The following is a 20,463-nucleotide window of genomic DNA, read 5'->3' on the forward strand; positions in this document are numbered from 1 at the left end:
AGCGTCTACATTGGCAGGATGCTTTTCTGGAAAAGCCCTTTTTCCGGAAAAGCGTCCGTGGCCAATGTAGACGCGCTTTCCAGAAAAGAGCCCCGATCGTCATTTCCGCGATCGGGGCTTTTTTCCGGAAAAGACTACTGGGCTGTCTACACTGGCCCTTTTCCGGAACAGTGTTCCGGAATAAGGACTTATGCCCGAGCAGGTGCAGAATAGTTTTTCCGGAATAGCGGCTGATTTTGTACAGCAGAGCGTCATTGCTTTTCCGGAAATTCAAGGGCCAGTGTAGACAGCTCTCAGCTTATTTCGGAAAAGCGGCTGATTTTCCGGAATAAGTGGCCCAGTGTAGACACAGCCCTTGTGTGTGTGCTCAGGGATATAGGGCATTGTCAACTTGTGCACTTAGTCCCCACAGCAGACCCCGTGAGGGCCCCCAAAGACCACAACTCAGAGAAGGATGGAAGGTGCCAGGCTAGGTTTATTTTTAAATGAAGTACAGTAACAGTTGTCGGTAGACTCTACCCAATCACCACGCATATGTACACAATGGAATGACTCAATCAGTTGGAAATTTCCACTGCCCCCTACGTCACACCTAACCCTAACCCTAACCCTAACCCCACCAAAAACACCACTTTATATACAGGTAAAAACAAATCACACCTCACTGCTCATGTGGCCAGTTACTACCCTCTGACATTGTCAGGTTACCACCCTCTAATATTACTTAGATACCATCCATCACTCTGTCCTTTGTAGTTTGATTAGATCAGTGGTTCCCAAACTTTTCGGCATCACGCCCCCTTTTTGATTTGAGTACTTCAGCTTTTCCCACCTCATCGGTCACTAGGGGTATATCTAGACTACATGGCGCCATTGACGGAGCCATGTAGATGAGTTTACTAGACATAGCAAAATGAAGCGGCGATTTAAATTTGTTCTTTTCGGATCCTCCGCTTTTCCTGCAATGCCTGGATACACCGACTCTCAAAGCAATTAAGAGCCTGTACAATGGTTTGTTACCAGGACAATCTGTCCTGAACTAGAGTTTCCAGATCATTGGGAGATATGCCTCATGACTTCATATTAGCCTTTAAGATGTCTTTATAGCGCTTATATTGACCACTGATAGAGGGCTTTCCATGAGCAAGCTGGCCGTAGAAGACCATCTTTGGTGTCCGTGTATCATCCATCCTCATAACATGACCAATGCAGCGAAACCCTAGGGAGGTTGTGGAATCCCCATCTCTGGAGATATTTAAGAGCAGGTTAGATAAATGTCTATCAGGGATGGTCTAGACCAGTGGTCCCCAACCTTTTGGAGCTGCCGGGCACCTGGGGGCGGGGCCACTCACACGCCAGGGCCAGCAACCCCATGCGCCGCACATCCGGGGGTGGGGCCACCAATTCCCGGTGCGGCCCGGGCCAGCGCCCACCATAGCCGTGTGCCCGGGGTCAGTGCCCCTGATAGCTGCGCACCCAGGGCCAGTGCCCACCATAGCCACGCACTTGGGGCTGGTGCCCACCATAGCCGCATGCCCGGGGCCGGCGTTCCCCATGCGCCACGCATCCGAGTGCGGGGCCGCACATTCGCTGCGCGCCTGCGGTCGGCACCCCCCATAGCCGCATGCCCAAGGCCGGCACCGCCCATGTGCCATGTGCCCAGAAACAGCACCACGCATGCGCTGTGCACCCGGGGCACGGCCGGCCCTGACCACTTGGTGGGCACATGTAAATGCCACAGTGGGCGCCATGGTGCCCGCAGGCACCACATTGGGGACCACTAGTCTAGACAGTACTGGGTCATGCCATGAGGGCAGGGGACTGGACTCGATGACTTCTCGAGGTCCCTTCCAGTCCTAGTATTCCATGAAACTATTGGTTCATAAGCATTGCTTCCATACGCCCATGACACCACACAGCTTAAGAACCTCCGTATTAGGAATTTTGTCCCACCAGTTCACATGGGCAATCTTCCTCAGACAACGCATATGGAACTGATCGAGGTTCAAAACATGACAATGATATATTGTCCATGACTCCGAGCCATACAGGACAACTAGCTAGCTGGGTACGGCGTTTCATACCATGGTCGTTCCATAGGCATTTGCTCAGTTTCCCAAAGGCAGCGCTGGCTTTGGCTAGTCGAGCAGATACATCATGATCCACGTTTATGCTAGAGGACAGCACGCTTCCCAGGTAGCAGAACTTGTCAACAGCCTAAAGGACTGTACCGGCAGCAGTAATCACTGGAGCGCTGGGCTCTTTCCAGACAGGCTGAGGCAGAAGTGCTGGGTCTGGCTGCTTTAGTGCTTTAGCGTGGAGGGCACCCCAGTCCTGGGCTGGAAGTAACCCGGTTTTGGAGCAATTCACCCTGATCTGAAGCTCTCAGAAGTGTCCCCCAGGAGCTGCCTATAACAAACAGCCATGGAGCTGAAAGGGAAGTTTCAGTTTCTCTTTCCCCGGCTCACTCTCCCTTTCGGTTGCCTTTCTTCCTACCCACCAAAGCAATGAGGTCACCAGCCGCAGCCCAGCCTGCACATAAAGGGCAGCCTCTCTCTTCCGGGTAGAGTCCAGTCTGGCCCAGACGCGAGGTGGGTCTCTCCCAGAGCCGGGCCCTTGGACACCTTGGGAGGAAACGCAGAGCCGGGAGAAGAGCCGTCCCTTCCCGGGCTGGGCTGGGCTCGTGGCTGATCATAATGAGGTAAGGGGACTAGAGGCGTTGGGTGGGGAGAGCACAGGCACTTAATTCCGACCGCTTTTGAGCCTGCTTGCCTAGTCTCATGTAACGTTGCTTCCTGGTGACTCTCCAGGCTGGTGACTCGCTGGGTGAAAGCGAGCCCTCGGCCATCGGAGCTGGAGCCTGTTTACATCTTTCTTTGGCCAGCTCCCCTGGCTGTGACTTGCCGGGTAGCACCTCCCTCTCGCTGGCTCTGTGTCTCCCCGGCCCTCAGCCTCCTCGGACGTGGCCTTCTCGGTGGTGGTACTGGCGCTGAGCATTTCCATAGCACCTTCTGTCGGCCCCATGCTCCCACGTCCCCTCCTGTCCACACAGACCGAGCTGTCCCTTGGGGGACTCACTGGCCCTTCCCCAAGGGGCTGGGACTTGGGGCAGCCCTGGGACAAAGAGATAACTGGGGGAGCTGCTCTAGAACAGTGTGCTTAGGTCACTTGCTGGGCATCCCCACATATATAAGGTCAGATGGTTCCTGGTTGCCCCCTCCCCAGTATATGTCCGGGGGGGTTCATGGTACCAGAGAGCCTGGCTGGTGGAAAATAAGAATTCAGAACATTGAGAGCAGACCCAGTGACCAGTGCGGCGCTTGCAAGAGGCAGGTGATGGGAAAAGCGGGGGCAGGTACAACGCGGGGAACAGTGGTAACTGGCCGTGGCTGAGACTTCTCAGTGCTTTGAAAGGGAAGGGACGCAGGCCTGCAGGGCAGCAGAGGTCACAGAACACTGAGCAGAGGGCTTAGGCAGGCATTGTGGGATGCTGGCGGAAGCCGATTCTCTGCACAAAACCCACAACGGAGGCCACACTGGCTCTCCGTCGACAATAAAGGGAGGGGAAAAGAAAAAAAGTCTCTCGCAGGGTGGACGTTTTTTGCTGCCAAAACCGGGCATTTCCTCGAGAGCAGTCGAATCGCAGTGCGAACGTTCCCCCTGTTTTGTTGCCAAAGGCAGGTTTGGGTGACAAAATTTGGTAGTGGAGACCAGGCCTAAGGGTTGGGCTGCATGGCAGGCCCAGGGGTGTGTAGCTCAGGAAGATGTAACCGGGTCAGCTGTCGGCTCGCTGGTGGGACAGGGATGAGCTCAGGGTTGACAACTTTCTTCTCACATGCAACCAAGCAACCGTGTCCTGCTCTTCCCCTCCAGAGATGCTCTGCCCTCTCCCTGAGGCCCCACCCTGCTCACTCCACCCCACCCCCCACTTACTCTCCCCACCCTCACTGACCCGCTCATTTTCAGCAGGCTGGGGAAGCTGGGCAGGGGGAGGGCTCTGGTGTGGGGCTACGGGTGAGAGTTGTGGGGCCAGAGGGGGCGCTGGACTGGGCGGCGGGTTCAGAGCGTTCTTTGGGCTGAGGCTGAGGGGTGTGGAGGGTGCAGTGGGGATCACGGCTGGGGTAGAGGGTTGGTGTGTAGGAGGGGATGATGTTACCTGCGCAAAATTCCCTGTCACGCCCACACGCTGGGACATGCCCCTCTTCCCAGTTCCTAGGGCTCAGGGGCTTTGCAGGCCCCTTTAGCAGTGACAGAGCCTCACATAGCCATGGCCTTACTCTCTGTTTATTACCAATCCCCACGCAGGCAGAACACACGGCAAGCACACAGAGCCCTGCTCACCAGCCCGGATCAGGCAGGGGAACGTCCCCTGTGGGCCAGGTCAGATCAGTCTTGTCTGGGTCCTGGTGGCTGCAGCTCACAGTCGTGCAGAGAATTCTCGGCTGCTTTGCTCTTAGATCTGCAGGTCAATTCCACTTCCCTCTGGTCTTTCCTTCTTCTGAGTCTCCTGCTCCGTCTCTGCTGTTGCCTTCTTGGGCCCCAGGTTATATATTGAACCGTGACTCCTGCTGAGCCAGACGGTGACCCGCATGGCCAGCCAGTCGTGTGTGCCATGGATTGCAGGGGCTGGAGTGCGTCAGCTGGTCTGATGTGCTTGGTACCCGCTGCCCCCCAAGTTAGCGTGCAGCCCTGATCGAGTCTCCTTTTCCCCTCTCTCTGCAGCTCCCTGCCGCTGAAGGAGAAGCTGCAGGCCCTCCAGTGCCACTTCACCTGGGACTTTGAAATCAGGGACAAGATGGACGCTGCTCACATCCTCCAAATGGTGGCTCTGAGAATTGCCCACACTCCCTACCCGAACCAGGCCGCGTTGCTGGCCCTGCAGGCTTTTCTCTGCCACCTGCAAGGGCGATATGAGGACGCTCTGCAAAGCCTTAAGAAAGCTGAAGAGTTCCTGGACAGAGATCACCCAGGTAACGTCCCCCGCCAGGCCCTGGTCATTTACGGGAACTACGCCTGGATCTACTATCACCTGGCCCATTACGACATGGTGGAGCGTTACCTGGACCAGGTGAGCCAGATCTGCCGCTCCCTGAACAGCCGCTCGCCATACGCAGCTCTGATCCCTGAGGTCCACGCACACAAAGGCTGGTCTCTCCTGGCAACCGGCTTCCGCAACGGCCAAGAGGCCACAGAGTGTTTCCAAAGGGCATTGGAAGAAGACAAAGCCAATGGGGAATTTCTTGCTGGGTTGGCAACGGCAGCCTTCGCCTCCTGGACCCACTTGCACGATTCTGTGTCTTGGAAGGAAGCCAAAGAGAAGTTGGGAGGCATTATCCAGGAGCAGCCGCAAAATTATGAAGCGAAGGTGTATTTAGCCCAACTCCTTAAGAGGACGGATAGAGGCCAAGCAGTGAGCCTTGTCGAAGATGTGGTTCACAACTGCCTTAACTCTGAAGTCCTGAGGAATGCAGCCAAGTTTTTTCAACCAGTTTTCCCAGAGAAAAGAATTCCTATTCTACAGAGGGCAATATCGCTGGACCCCACGTACCATCTCCTGTACTACGACCTTGGTGTCTGCTACAAACAACAACTGGCGGTGGCCGACACGGGGAGAAGAGAAGAAATCTTGGCAGCGGGTACGGAGGCCTTCAAGATGGCTGTGCAGAAAGATCCCCCCTCTGTGTTTGCAAAGCTGGCGCTAGCTGAAATGCTCGGAGAAAAGACACCTGGCTACCAAGAAGAGATTTACCTCAACCTCCTGAGCGAGGTTTCCACCCTCAGCAAGAGGTGCCAGCAGGCCGTCTACCTTCACTGGGGGGACTTTCTCCTCTACAAGCGGGAGTCCCTGCCCGAGGCAGCTGAGATGTACAAAGCCGGTTTCGCCATCCCAGACAAGTATCTGGAGAGACCACAGCTGAGAAGCAGGTTACAAGAGGTGGCAGAGAAATTCCAGCAGAGCTCCCAGACCACAGAGGCGAAGGCCATTCGTGACTTCATTAACGCAAATGAACGCCCATGGGAGGAGAGGAAGTCCTCTGATGGCAACAGCAGAGCAGGAGGGTGGAGAAGTGGGGAAAGTGGGGGATCCGCTCCCTTCCCGGGGCGCACCAAGACCTCCTTCTGAACCAGCCCTGGTGTCCCACTCCTGTACCAACGCCGTCTGTGTGGCACCGGATTCTGGGTCCCTGCCTCGTTCAGACCCTGGGCCCTTCCTGTTGCTGCCTGTCATGATTCTCGTTAGCGATTTGTATTGGGAGCCCCCGACATGGCCCAGGACCCCACGGAGCCTGGACCCAGAGAGCCTGCGGCGGAGGGACCCAGCAGACAGACAATGGACTGTGGTCTCAGCCCTCCAGCTGCCCAACCACGGCCGAGAGGGCCGGAAGCGTCGCTGCAGAGGAGATTTGAGCTTCTGGAGCTGCACGGCTGTTTCCACTCCGAGGGGACGGTGCCACCCTTATAACAGTTTGGTTTCTCCTATCTCCACCGCTAGAGGTTTTTAATTTTCGGTTTGACAAAGCCCTGGCTGGGTTGATTAAGTTGAGATTGGTTCTGCCTTGGGCAGGGGCCTGGACTTGATGACCTCCTGAGAGCTCTTCCAGCTCTTCCAGCTCTATGATTCTATGATTCCATGAAGGCCTAAAGCCTTCCTCTGCAGCCAGTCTGAAGAGCAGCAGCCATTAGCTCACACTCTATCTAAATGACATTAAAATAGCATCACACCAGGCTGCTAGGAAGGAGATCTCGCTCTAATGGCCCCCACTGGCACCAGATAAAGAAACAGATCTCCAGATGGGTAGAGAAAACTTAGTTCACAGCATTTCGTCTGGCCAGAAACTGCTTCTCAATAGCTGAGGTCGTGGGATCCTCATTCTACGATTATGGTCCTCGCTTTCCTCGTGTTTGTGGGCGTGATCTCTGTCTGGTTCGTCACAGTTTCTGTCTGTTCCTTTTGCTAGGTGTAAATCAACAAAGGTGGGGGGGTAGGACTGGTCATGTAATTCTGTTACAGTACGTTATGACTGGTTAGTAACATTAGATTAAAAAGCTTCAGGGGCTAGCCGGGTTAGTCTGTACAGGATAAATTTAAAAAAACAACAGTCTGGTAGCACTGTAAATCGACATGTTGTGTTAGTCTTTGAGGTGCTACCAGACTATTTGTGGGTTTTTAAGTTTATACTAAAATAATTGGTTAAGGCATAGCTAAGCAAGACTCAAGTGTCACTTTGTAAGCTGAGATCCAAGAAGGAGACAGGAGCAGGGAGGGAGGGTGGAAAGAAAGAGGAGAGGAAGAAAGGAACAGCAAGAAGAAGGAGGGAAGACCTGGAAGAAGAACTCACCTCCAAGATGCAGCCTAAGAGCAGAGGTGCCAGGACTCCTCCGCACAGCTGTGACGGGCAGCATCTTGGACCCAGAGAGACTGATCTTGCCTGGCTAATAGGGAAAGTCTGCCGGCCCTGATTAGGACTGGTGAGCCTGATGCTGTGGGCTTAACATGTGTCTTCTGCTTGCTTGCAAATTATCAATAAATAGAGACTGAGAATATGACTGTGTGAGGCTCTTTCAGTGGTAAAAGCTCCTGCAGACCTGCAGGAAGTTACACCCTGAGCCCTAGGAACTGGGTACGGGTGGGTGTCCCTGAAGTGTGCAAGGGATAGAGAAATGTGGGCGGGTAACACCGCCCGGGGCTCTCTGCCAACAGCAAACCTCCCTGCTCACTCTGCTGCCAGCTAAGCAGGAAGCAGGGGGGCCGTATTCCATCGCGTGGGGCGAGCAGCACCTGCCGGCAGGTAGCGCTCACAGGAAAACACCGGGACCGTCTCTCACGGTGCAGGTGCCGCGGCTGGAGTTTCAGAGCCTTGATGGGTGGGAACGGCTGCCCGGATTTACCACCCAGCTCAGCGGCCAGCAGCTTTCATGGTTCTCAGCTGGGGGCAGAGAGCCCTGGGGCGGGGGGGGGGGGAATCCTGTATTGTTCTTAAGTCGGAGGGGGGGGATTCTCCATTGTTCTCGGAGTGGGTGGTGAGTGGAGGGGGAGGTATATAACGCCAACAGGCAGAACAGGACCTGACACCTCTGGCGCTTAGTGCACACACCTCTGTCTCTGTTCATGACAGCCCCGCCCGCCTGCGCCCCAAACACAGAACAGAAATAGGTGCCGCCGGCTGTCTTTTTTGGATTTCGCCTGTTGCGGACGGTGATCGCACAGCCCCATCTCTGCTCTCAGACCTCCCGCCGGCTGCTCACAGCCTGCTGGTTTCCATGGGGCAGCTGAGATGTCAGGCTGACCTGTAAGACAAGGCTCCAAGCCCATCCCCTGCACGCTACACGGTCCTGCCCCACTGGCAGGAAGGGATGGACTGAGCTGGGAACAGGTGTGGGGGCTGGGCCTACAGTTTATGGGTCTTTCAGAGGAGTAAGACCCAAGACCTGATCTGTGACCCCTCATGCCAGCAAGCGCCATATTATCTGGTTCTCCCTCTCCGTGAACCCAGAAGCCAGGGTCAGCCGCAGCTCTGTGCTCTGGTTGGGAGGGGAGTAGGGCTGGCAAGGAATTTGGCCTCTGGCCCAGCCCTCAGATGGTCCTGTCAAGTGAAACTCAGGGGAGGCAGAGCCAGAGTGTCCTCACTGGCACTGGAGAGCAGATAAAACTCGAGTCCTGCTACTTTAATGCCCAGTCCGAGACCTGTGAGGTCTCTCTTGGCAAGGTTCCGCCCTGGAAAACATCCACCTCAAGTGCCCCACTGCACAGACAACCTGTGGAACTCCTTGCCAGAGGATGTGGTGAAGGCTAGAACTTTAACAGGGTTCAAGAAAGAGCTAGTTAGATTCATGGAGGTTAGGTCACTCAATGGCTATAAGCCAGGATGGGTAGGTATGGGGTCCCTAGCCCCTGTTTGTCTGGAGGTGGGTGACAGGGGAGGGATCATGTGAGGATTCCCTGTTCTGTTCCCTCTCTCAGGGGCACCTAGTATTGGCCACTGTCGGCCGACAGGACACTGGGCTACATGGACCATTGGTCTGATCAGGTCTGGCTGCTCTTATGCTCTTATGTTCACCCACCTGCAGAGATGACCGTAAATGGAGTGGAGACCATCATCTCCGATCCTTAAGGACAGAGGCTATGGTGATGGGCACAATGAAGTGCAGGTGGAGAGACACCCAGAGAGGCGCCCGCACGGGGTATCAGGGCTGGTGCTTTGGCTGCTGCCGTGGGAGGTCCATGGTAGCTCAGGGCTCGCTGGATGGACAAAGGTCCAAGGTGCCACCGTGGGGCATTCTGGCTGCACAGGCTGGCTCTGAACTGCTCCTGGACCATCAGGAGCCAAAGGCTGTTGGCTGGTCGGTGTAGGGGCCTAGGTACCATGGTGATGGGCACTAGAGAGAGATGTTCTCCCTAAAGGTGCACCCAGAGACACTCTGCTCCTGTGGTGTCAATGCCTGCTCAGGTACAGCTCCGGTTAATAGGGTTTGCCCAGTGACCTGTGGGACGTGGGGCGCTGCGGGTCTCCCTCTACAAACATAGAGCTTTGTGTAGAGTCGCTGGGACAGCTTCAGTGTAAATGTTGATGCCGGCCAGTATACGGGGGTTGGTGGAAAGGGGACGAATGCACCTCCCCATGGGGCGGATTTTGGATGCTCCAGCCGGCCGAGGGAAGACTGGGGCTGATCTCCCCTGCCCAGAGCAAGGCCAGGAGTGGGGATAGGCCCTGTGTCCCCCGCCTTCTCCTGCCTTCTGCAGCTTCCCTCTCGCTCCCCCACACCAATACCGGCAGCCCGCAGTGTCAGCAGCCGCCCCCTCCGCAGGCTGCCAGCCACAGGGGCTCCCACCGCCAATACCCGGCCGGCACTGAGGGGAAGGGCCCCAGCCCTCTGGGATCTGTAGTCCCGCCCTCGTCCCCTGCGTCCCCCAACACGGGGAGGGAAGCGGGGGAGGCAAAAAAGGACTCCAACTCCCAGCATGCCGTGCAGCTCTCCTGTGGTGCGTATGAGAAGCCTGCCCGGTGGGTGGGATGGGGCAGGGTACGGACCATTACACCGTTATGTAATTAACGGTGAGTTTCTATTAGCAACCGGTAGTCCGCGGAAAGGTTTGCATTGTCCCAGGTGGTCCACGGGGTGCATGGGGGAGAGAGCTACCCCCCAGGAGAGTGGTATGGCCCAGGGCAGGAGGGTGAAATCTTGGCACGCCACTTCGGAAAGGTTGCCGACCCGTGATCTAGGTGATACTTGGTCCTGCCATGAGGGCAGAGGACAGGACTGGAGGATCTCTCAAGTTCCCTTCCAGTCCTAGTATTCTATGATTCTGTGATTCCTTCTGACAGCCAGTAGGTGGCGCTGCCCCCCACATGCCCACGGTCCATCTCGGGCTATGAGGGCCCCAGGAGGATCAGAGCTGGAGCAGCTCTGGGCCCCGCACTGCACTGGGGGGTGCCTTGTGCCTCACAGATCACCAGGGGTTCCCGAGATCCAGGCAGCAGCTGGAGCTCATGGAGGAGGGAAATGCAGAGGGAGCCGCTGCCAATTGGGCTGGGAAAAGGGCCACAGCTGGATCCTCAGGGGTGTTCTCCAGGCCACTTTGGGGGGAAGAAAAAGACTCCACCCACCCATCTGCTCACCCCCCTCACAGGGCTCTAGCTAGTCCCTCTGTCTCGCGGTGTCCTTATCTAGTTCCATCTGTCCGCCCGCCCCTCCGTCCGCCCGTCCCTCTGTCCTGAGATGTTTAGCTTGTGGTCTGAGAAAGGGAAAACCTGGCAGGGACAGCCTGGCCTCTGGGGGGCTGACTCCTTCCCATCTCCCCATGTGGCCACTTTTCTGGCCCACTTCTTGGACAACCCGCCCTGGGCTGGTCCTTGCCGGAGTGGCGCACCGGGGGCACGCCCTTCCCCTCACCTCTGCTCGCCAGGGCGCCCGTTTGCAATCTTAGAATCCTAGAATCCTAGACACTAGAACTGGAAGGGACCTCGAAAGGTCATCGAGTCCAGTTTCCTCATGGCAGGACCCAGCACCATCTGGCCCATCCCTGACAGGTGTCTGTCCAACCTGCTCTTAGATATCTACAGCAATGGAGATCCCACAACCTCCCCAGGCAATTAATTCCAGTGTTTCAGCACCCTGACGGGTAGGAAGTCTTTCCTCATGTCCAACCTAAACCTCCCTTGCTGCAGTTTAAGCCCATTGCTCCTTGTCCTGTCCTCAGAGGCCAAGGAGAATAATTTGCCCCCTTCCTCCCTGTGACACACTTTTAGAGACCTAAAAACTGCTGTCATGTCTCTCTCCGTCTTCTCTTTTCCAAACTAAACAAGCCCAATTCCTTCAGCCTCCCTCAGAGCTCATGTTTTCTAGACCGTGACTCATTCTTGTTGCTCTTCTCTGGACCTTCTCCAATGTCTCCACATCTTTCTTGAAATGCAGCACCCAAAACTGGACACACGACTCCAACTGAGGCCGAATCAGCGCAGAGTAGAGTGGAAGAATGACAACAGCTTAGTTTATGAGGTAGGCAAGAAGCAAGACCTAATAGCAAACATTGCAATGAAGCCGTGTCCTAAGATAGAGTAAATGACCATAGAAGCCATGGTCTCTTCCTGCCTTAACACCAGGGTCTGCATTTATGAGCGTACCAAGGCGTATCTACCAACAGCGCAAGCCATTCCTACCCACTAATCAGAAAAGGTGGCTCGGAAGGTGAGACAGAAGGATACAGAGTTCATAAGCCAAACATAGAGAACTTAGAGCCTTCATAATACTTATTATATTCTTATATAATCCTACATTTTGGCTGCAGTTGTTCCTTCCTAAGTGGAGCGCTCTGCATTTGTCATCCTCTTTACCTCAGACCATTTCTCTGGTTTGTCCAAATCATTTTGAATTTTATTTCTATCCCCCAAAGCACTTGCCACCGCTCCCTGCTTTGACTGGTCCACAGACGTTAGTGCTGCCAGGGGGAGAGAGAAGGATCAGCTTTTACCGTATCTCTTAGCTGAGCCCTGACAAGCACATGCGCCTGGCCACAGCCCGCTTGGCAGGTCGGTCTTGGCTCCTCTTATCTGTGCTTGCCTGGGCAGGAAGTGACTGTATCTGCCATCTTTATAGCTTTGCATGTTCACTATCGATAACTGGTCCCCTCTCAGCCCCTCCCCCACTGGTCTATAAATGCCCAGGCAGGGCCAGTGCCCCGTCAGGCTGCACTTGGACCGACCCGTCACCAGAGCAGCTCCCCAGCGACACTCAGGTGAGTCCCCGGCTCCCTCCCACGTCTCCCCCTGCACTGGTGGCTGGTGGCAGCGGGGCCATTGCTGGGCTGGTGCCTTGTGTGCGCCAGGAACCCCTCTGGGTCTCACTGCTTCCCGTGCACACTGAGTGGGGAAAAGGCCCCGGGGGGGGGGGGGGTCAGAGGGTTTTGGTGTCCCAGGCTCTGGGTGGAGACAAGAGGCTCTGTGCTCCCAGCACTCACCCCGCTCTCTGGCCAGAGGACTGTGGCCGAGGGGCTGGCCCTGCTGCTGCCATTCCAGCCATGTGCACACAGACCGGCCCCCCGCCTGGCCCTGGGGCCCTTCCAAACTCCTCCCTCCCGCCGCCTGCTCCCCCCTCCCGGTCCCATGGGGGGGTGCGTGGGGCCCTGCCAGCCCAGCGCTGGGGGAGGGGCAGCGGGGGATGGCAAATGCCCCTTCTGAGAATCACTGTGCTGAGGATCCGGTTCCTGGGCCCCCTGAGTGATCCCGGCCTCCCTGCTGCCCTCTGGGGTCCCCCCTGCAGCCCTGGTGTGGGGGTCCCTGGCCGTGCGGCTTGCAGAGCCCAGGCCCTGCGGAGCTGGGACCCGGCTCCCTGCTGGGTGTCCGGTTCTGTCCCTGGGGCGCGGCTCAGCGAGGGGGAGAACCAAAGGGCCCTTTGGAGCCAGGGAGACGGGCTCTGAGCAGGGACCCCGAGGCTGGGGGCTGGGATCCCTCTGGGGCCCTTCAGCCTGGCCAGGCTCCTTAGTGCACAGCCCCCCCCCCTCAGAGCCCCTCCCCGGGAAATGCCCCATGGGGGGGTGGAGTTTTTCCAGGGGGGTGTCAGGCTCCCCCGCCCATCCCCCTTGTGTGTTTTCTCCCCAGGGAAGCGAGACGATGGGCCCAGTCGCCTTCTTCAGCCTCTGCCTCCTCGGCTGCCTGATCTTTAACCCCTCGCTGGAAGGTGAGTCCCTGCCCGACCCCTCGGCCTGGACACCCCAGGCTCTGTTTGCCCCCATGGGACGTGAAGTCATTTCACCCAGGGGGCCCAGCCCCACTGTGGGGGAGCAGCCATCAGAGCTGGGTCCCCATAGCCCCTACCCCACCCGACCCATCGATCCAGACCCCGGCCAGAGCTCAGCCCCTGGGTGGGGAGAATGCGCCGTTGCACCTTTAATATCGTCTCTTGGAGACACGGCCAGCTCTGCGGAACTCCCTTTTCTCCTCGACTTTCCTCCCATGAGCCCTCACCGGCCAGTTCTGAGCTTATTAAATAACCCTCGTTCAATGCCATTGCTGTTGCTGCCGATGCTCACTCCTTCCCTTCCCTCCTTCTGCGCGTTCAGGGGCACTTTCTCCTCGCTGCCTTAAAACCTCAGATCCACAACCAATTTCTCCTTGTGAGTCAGAATTAGCCCTGAGGTGACTGTTCCCCTCGGACCTTCTTCCCCTTCGCTCCTCATACAGCCCAAGGACAGTTTGAAATGTTCACGTTTTCCCAACCAATAGCCAGGAAACTGAAGTCCCCCCATTCCGACCGGCTCCTCTCCTTTCTATTGATAGGATATTTCTGTTCCTATTTCTATAGTTTGTTCTGGGAATACCTCCTCCTCCTCCTCCTCGTGTGGGAGTTGGCATCACTGCTTCCCCCTCTTTTTAGGGAGCTCCCCCTTGCATTGGTGTGCAGACGTCTGAGAGGCCCTTCCCACACGGTTCTCCCTCTTGCTGCTCCCTCCACTTCCACTTTTGCAGTTTTCTGTTTCCCACCCCACACGTACCCTCTGTTAAGGTCACCTCTGGGATTTTGCCACCTGCCCCTTTTCAACCTAGTTTCAAGCCCCGTCCCTAGGTTGGCAAACGAGCATGTGGGGTCCCTTCAGCCTGTGCTGTACCCCTGCGCCCCAACTTCCCTTCTGCTCCCTGCCCCACCAGTGTCGCCCTGACACCCAGTGCTCCCCGCCCTCACCCCACAGTCCCCATCTGCTCTGACTCCACCACCCTGCTGCCCCTTTGTGTCGACCTCTCCAGCGCCCTGGCACAAAATACAGGGGGTGTCCATCTTCCTTGAGGACACTGTCAAGAGGGAGGGGACAGCAGTCATTGTCGGTAGCACAACCTCCGTGCCACAGCGAAATGGGAGGGAAGGGGGCAGCCCTTTCAGCTGAGGGGCCATTTTGGGAAAGAACAAAGTGTCACAGCGGTTTTGGAAGTCTGGATGAGCAAGACAGGCAGCTCCTGACAGCTCCGCTCCCTCTCTCGCCGCCACAACAGCCGCTCCCCGACGTGTGAGCGCTCTCCGGACTGGACTGGGAATAAACACCACAGCCCACTGTCACCGTGGCTGGTTCCACTACAGAGACCACTGCTTTAAGTTCTTCTCTGAGCAGCTGACCTGGTTAGATGCTGAGGTAGGAGGCTTGTCTCCAGGATCCATGGGGTGGGGCAGGGTAGTGGGTTTGGTGACTGGCTCTGGGGGTGGGGGTTGAAGCGGTGGGGGGGGGGGGGTGATATGAATCGTCTGGGGACTGGCCCTGGGGCCCAGGAACAGGCTCAGAGAGGGGACTCGCTCTCCTCTCATCCGCCCCTGCCCCACTGCAGCCAGGTGGGAGAGGACCCCACATAAGTCAATGAGCATCCTCCGCCAGGGTGACAGGCCTGGCCCATGTCCCTCTGCAGACGCAGTGTCAGTATGACCGGACCAGGGCCCATCTGGCCTCCATCCTCAATGATGCAGAAAGGGGCGCGGTGGCCAACTACCTCGGAACACTGACCTCCACGGATCACGTCTGGATCGGACTCCACAACCCCAGCAAGGTGAGCGCCCGGCCCCACGGCTCTGGCTCCAAAGCCCCACGATCCCTTCATGTGGCTACCAGGGTCTCCCTCCCCCACTGCTACCCCTTCCCCTCTCATGGGCACCAGTGTGTCCCCTCTGCACTGCCCTGTCTCCCCTGCCCCCCACCCCCTTTCCGTCCCCATCCTATAGTAACTTCCCCCTCCCCTCTGGATTCTCCCCCCCAAATACAGCCCAGACCTGGTCCCCCCAACCTCAGGCTGACCTTTGACCTGCACCTGCCTCCCCAACTACTGCCCCATCTCCCTTCCCCCTCCCAGCCCCTGCCAAGCCCTCCCCCTGTGCCCAGTAGCCCCCTCTCTTCCCCCTCCCAGCCCATGCACTGTGACGAGCCCTCTCCCTCCCTCCCACAGCCTGTCTCCCATCCCCACCCCACGTTTTCCAGCTGCTTTTCCCTGCCCAAGACTTGAAACTCTGAACACCCCCGACTGCTGGTCGCTCCCTCGGCCTGGGGGTCCCGCCCTGGCCTGGTTCTCTGTAGGGGAGCCCCAGCTCCACCAGGCAGGGAGGGTCAGGGGGACCCGTCACCGGCTGAGAAGGAGCCCAGACAAAAACCTCCAGGGCGGCAGCCCCATCACAGCTGCCCTGCGTAACTTCATCGAGCTCCATCCGAGCTCTGCTCCATCCGTTTCCTGCCCCCTGCTCAGGGCGGCTCTGGACAGGGGAGGGGACGAGGGTCGCTGCCTGGAACCTCCCGCAGACTCGGGCCTTGGCTCCCTGCCCCAGAGCAGAGGCTGGGCCGGGCCCCATGAGGGAGGGGGAGGCGCTGTGAGCCGTTCTCCAGCCTGCTCAGCCATCTAGCTCCCTCTCCCCGGGCACTGCATGGAGCTAGTTCTCTGCCCCCCAAACCCAGCCAGTCCCCCCGAGAGCCGAGGCCAGGCCAGAGCCAGGCCCCTAAAGTGACCGGCCCCTTGTCCCCTGCTCTGAGTGTCCGGAGCTCCCGGTCCTGCTGCCTTGGGGCCAGGCTGGCGCTGAGCCCTCGAGAGGGAAACGGCCCCGAGTCCCCTCCCCCGACCACCCAGCGTCTCCATCACAGACACACGTCGATTTTGCTCCCACCGGCTGAGACCAGCACAGGAAACCCCCTGCCCCCCCAGCAGGCCCTGGCCCCTGGGGACTGCCCCCCCCCCGAGTGACTGCAGCTTGGGGCGGGGATTTGGTCCATCGGCGAAGGGCTTGGGGGGCAGAAGGGAAAGTTGAGGGGCTGAGCGTTACTGTGACGTCCGTGTCTCTGGGCTGGCCCTTCCCCCACTCTCGCCCCGGCCTGAGCAGGGCCCTGCTGCATGCGGGTTTGGTGTGTCTATGGTGCCGCATCACCAGGATCTCTTCTGCCCGGCCCCCCCACAGCCTTTCTCCCCTGGATCTGCAGGACAAGACCTGGGTGTGGTCAGATGGCTCCCTCTATCGCTACCGTACTTGGATTCCTGGGGAACCAAACAACAGTGGAGGCATGGAGTACTGTGGTGAGCTGATGGCCGCCTTTGGTAAGCAAAGTCTCAAACTCACCTGCTCCAGCGAAGGAGCCCCGCCAGGACCCTGCACACACCACAGAGCCCGCTGAGGGCCTGGCCTCCTGTCCCGTCTCCCTGCCTCTCCCCCGGCTCCCCCAGCTGATCTCTGTGACCCAGGAAATGTCTGTTTCCATGGTAGCACCTCTAAGGTCCAAGTACCAACATCCAACTAGTCTTCCCTCTAATTCACCGTCCATGTGCCTCCCAGCCCTGGCCGGTCCTACTTGTCACTGGCCAACTGCTCCCACACGCCCGGACAAGTTCACTCCCAGCCGTTTGGCCAGGGATTGTTTAACCCCTTTGGGTATGTCTACACTACAGCACTAATTCGAACTAACTTAATTCAAATTAGTTAATTCGAACTAAGCTAATTCGAGCTAGCGCATCTAGACCTAAAAACTAATTTGAATTAGCATTTTGCTAATTCGAACTAGCATGTCCACATTGAGTGGACCCTGAACCAAGGTTAAGGCTGGCTGGAAGCAGTGCCGGCAGGGCATCAGGTTAAGACTTAGAGCGTGGAGCTGCTGCCTCAGGCTAGCCGAGGGCTGCGCTTAAAGGGTCCCGACCCCCACCCCGGACAGACAGTTCTCAGGGGTTCCCTGCTCACTTGCCTAAGTCAATGAGGGACAGCAAAGCAGTCCTGGCTTGGAGTGCCCGGAATGCCCACACTCGGCACATCACAGCACTCGGCCATCAGACCGGCTGCACTTGCCTCAGGCTGCCATCCGGGGGGGGGGGGGTGATCAAGCGAGGGACTGCAGGAGAGCTTCCACCCCGAGAATCCCGCAGAGCCACCCCAGTCCTCCCCATCGGGGGCACGTACCCCATTCCTCCCTCACCTCCTTCCACTTACCACTCCCTAGCCCCCCTTCCTGATGTACAAAATAAAGGACACGTGTTCAAAAATAGAAACTCTCTTTATTGAACAAAACTGGGGGAGACTGGGAAAAGGAGGTGGGAGAGGGGAAGAGAGAGGGTGGGAGAGGGGAGGGGGAAACCTGGGAGGAGGGAGCTGGAAGGGGGAAGACAGGAGAAGAAGGAGGAGGGGTAGTATCAAACTATGGCACGCCATATCTTCAGTACTGTGTACAGATGTGGTCTCCTCACCCCAGAAAAGATATTTTGGCCTTGGAAAAGGTTCAGAAAAGGGCAACTAAAATGATCAGGGGTTTGGAACAGGTCCCATATGAAGAGAGGCTAAAGAGACTGGGACTTTTCAGCTTAGAAAAGAGGAGACTGAGGGGGGATATGATAGAGGACTATAAAATCATGAGTGGTGTGGAGAGGGTGCATAAAGAAAAGTTCTTCATTAGTTCCCATAATAGAAGGACTAGAGGACACCAAATGAAATGAATGGGTAGCAGGCTTCAAACTAATAACAGAAAGGTAGAGGGGTAGGTAGCAGCGGGTGGCTGGCTTGTGCTGTGCCAGGTGTAGGGTCTGCTGGCTGGGTGCTGGCAGGCTTGCACCTGGCACGGGCACCGTAGCCAGATCTTGCCCCTTTAAGGGCTCTGGGGCCAGGAGGGGGGCAAAAGAGTTTCCCTGGTGGTGCCCAGAGTGGCCACCAGGGCAAGCTGGGGAGGGCTAGCCTCCCACTAGTTCGAATCAAGTAGCCACACAGCCCTTAATTCAAACTACTTAATTCGAACTAGGCATTAGTCCTCGTAGAATGAGGTTTACCTAGTTCGCATTAAGCGCTCTGCTAGTTCGAATTAAGTTCCAACTAGCGGTTTGCCTGTGTAGTGCCCATTAAAGTTAGTTCGAACTAACATCTGTTAGTTCGAATTAACTTTGTAGTGTAGACATACCCTTTCTGGCCACGGCTCACACGTCCGGGAGAGGGGCTGTTCTAATCCCATCACTTCACATCAACAAGTGCCACACGGCTGCCAAAAACAGAAAACCTCCTTCTGGGCGGCATGAACCGGAGTGTTGGGAGCCAGACCCGAGAAGCGATTCTTCTGCTCTGCTCCGCCCCACATTGGCCTCAGCTGGAATAGTGTGTCCAGTTCTGGCACCACATTGCAGGGAAAATATGGACAAACTGGAGAAGGTCCAGAGCAATGAAACTGATGAACCTTCTCGGACACATGAGCTGGGAGGGAAGGTTGACAAAATGGGGTTTGTTCCTTGTGGAGAGGAGAAGACGGAGAGGGGGCAGGAGAGCAGCTTCCAAATACCTAAAGGGGGTTGCAAGGAGCAGGGAGAAAACTTGTCCCCAGTAACCTCTGGTGGCAGGACAAGAAGCAAAGGGTTTGAATTGCAGCAAGAGACGCTCGGGCTGGACAATAAGAAAAACTTTGTCAGAGGCTGGGAATGGGTGACACTGTCGTGGGGTCGTCTCTCCGCATGATGCAATTGGGGGAGGGGGCACTGCCAAGGCAGGCACCACCCACTTGCCCTTCCCCCTCCCCAGCGATTTCTGTCTTGCCTCCTAGGTTATAAGAACTGGAATGATGCTCCCTGTGAATGGAAACACCCCTATCTCTGCAAGTACGGACTCTAGTGAGGGGGCCGCTCGCCTGGGTCCGACGGGGAGCTCAGCGCCTGGGCTACAAAGAACCGGGCCCCTGGGACACGATCAGGCAACATCCCAGACTTTCGGCTCCTTTGCTGCATCCAGGGCCAGTCCTGCCCCTTCCTGAGAGAGCAGCTCTCAGGTCCTCCTCTGCAAACTGCCTCCCCCCAGTGTCTCTGTGCTAGTTACACCCCTGTCCTCTCCCTCTCTCCTCCTCCATGGCTGCAATTCTACAGCAATAAATTCTCCTGAGCATGCAGGTCTGTGTGTGTCTCCTCTGCCCCATGTAGATGGGTCCATCCAGCCCCCTCTGGTCCTGAGCAGCCTGGTCCCAACTGGAAAGGAGGGAGGGGACCTCAGAGGGAGGTAGGTTGGGCCTAGGCTTAGGAGCAGGACTGGGTCTCCACCCAGAGCACTAATAGAGGCATCGTACGGCCCCGGGCTGAGAGGGGATCCGTGCCAGATCCCAACAACCGCGCCTGCTGGATACCGCATCCCCATGGACCCGTGCTTTGTGAGATCTCTCTGGTAGCCGGGTCGGAAGTCCTGTCCCTGGCCACACGAGTCTTTTAAGCTGAATTTCAAGTGGAGGAATAGAGAGGATTGAGGCAGGAGTCTGGGGTCACAGTCAGTGGTGGAAAAAGTACCGAAAAAAGTCACTTGGGTAAAAGTACTGCTACTGTGAAAAACATGTAACTCAGTAGAAGTCAAAGTATCCTCCTGGAAAATGACTTGAGTAAAAGTACAAAAGTATCACATCTCAATTGTACTCAGATATCCAGAAGTAAAAAGTAACGTTCCCATTGAAAGCTATCAGTAACTAACTGCGTTATTGTAGGGTAACTTTATTTTTCACACATATATTCACACACATATATATGCATATTCATATATACATACACACACAAAGACACACAGACAGACAGACAGACACACACACACACACATACACATTGTAGGCATAAAGGTGCGGGCACTCTAGCCTCAAAATTGTTGAGGGAAAAAAAATGCAGTCGTGGCCCCTTTAAGAGCCGTGTGTCCCACACGCGCTTCCGTCAAGTGCCACGCCATTCCAGGAACCATGTGCTGGTACACCAGAGGGGAATCTCATTTGATTCAAGTAAGATGGGAAAACAGGAGCTGGTATGCGGACCTGGGGCACATCGTCATCAAAAAAGCACTGTGTGTGTGTGTGTATGTATGTGTATATATATATATAGATGTATATAATATCCATGCATTTATATCCTTATATGTGTGCATATGTATGTGTGTGTGTGTGTGTGTGTGTATAATACACATATACTGTACATTTATATTTCAAATCTGGAATGTAAATGTAGTCGCAACCTTCATTTATAAAAC

At 56.5% G+C, this 20,463-nt stretch overlaps 2 protein-coding genes across 3 annotated transcripts in view; both read left to right on the forward strand.

The window, feature by feature from the left end:
• The first annotated feature begins 2,548 nt into the window (after positions 1–2,548).
• Positions 2,549–20,463, forward strand: part of LOC142827925 (interferon-induced protein with tetratricopeptide repeats 5-like) — a 164,182-nt gene continuing 146,267 nt past the window's right edge. The window contains exons 1-2 of one of the 2 annotated variants that reach the window (XR_016349411.1): positions 2,549–2,701; positions 4,723–7,470. Coding sequence is in view for 1 of the 2 variants with exons in the window: in XM_089777878.1 (XP_089634004.1) it covers positions 2,697–2,701; positions 4,723–6,124 (1,407 nt within the window). In the remaining variant the exon portion in view is untranslated. Of the gene's footprint in view, positions 2,702–4,722; positions 7,831–20,463 lie in introns of those variants that run through there. The other variant, XM_089777878.1, reaches the window with a different exon arrangement.
• Positions 11,869–19,981, forward strand: LOC142826475 (C-type lectin BfL-2-like). The gene is made up of 6 exons (XM_089775989.1): positions 11,869–12,235; positions 13,098–13,176; positions 14,484–14,620; positions 14,889–15,026; positions 16,436–16,550; positions 19,019–19,981. Exons 1-6 carry the CDS (start codon positions 12,002–12,004, stop codon positions 19,084–19,086), a joined length of 771 nt encoding a protein of 256 aa, XP_089632115.1. The 5' UTR covers positions 11,869–12,001; the 3' UTR covers positions 19,087–19,981.

Source organism: Pelodiscus sinensis, chromosome 1 (genome assembly GCF_052426305.1).
Source record: "Pelodiscus sinensis isolate ZL-2025 chromosome 1, ASM5242630v1, whole genome shotgun sequence".
Taxonomy (NCBI): Eukaryota; Metazoa; Chordata; order Testudines; family Trionychidae; genus Pelodiscus; species Pelodiscus sinensis.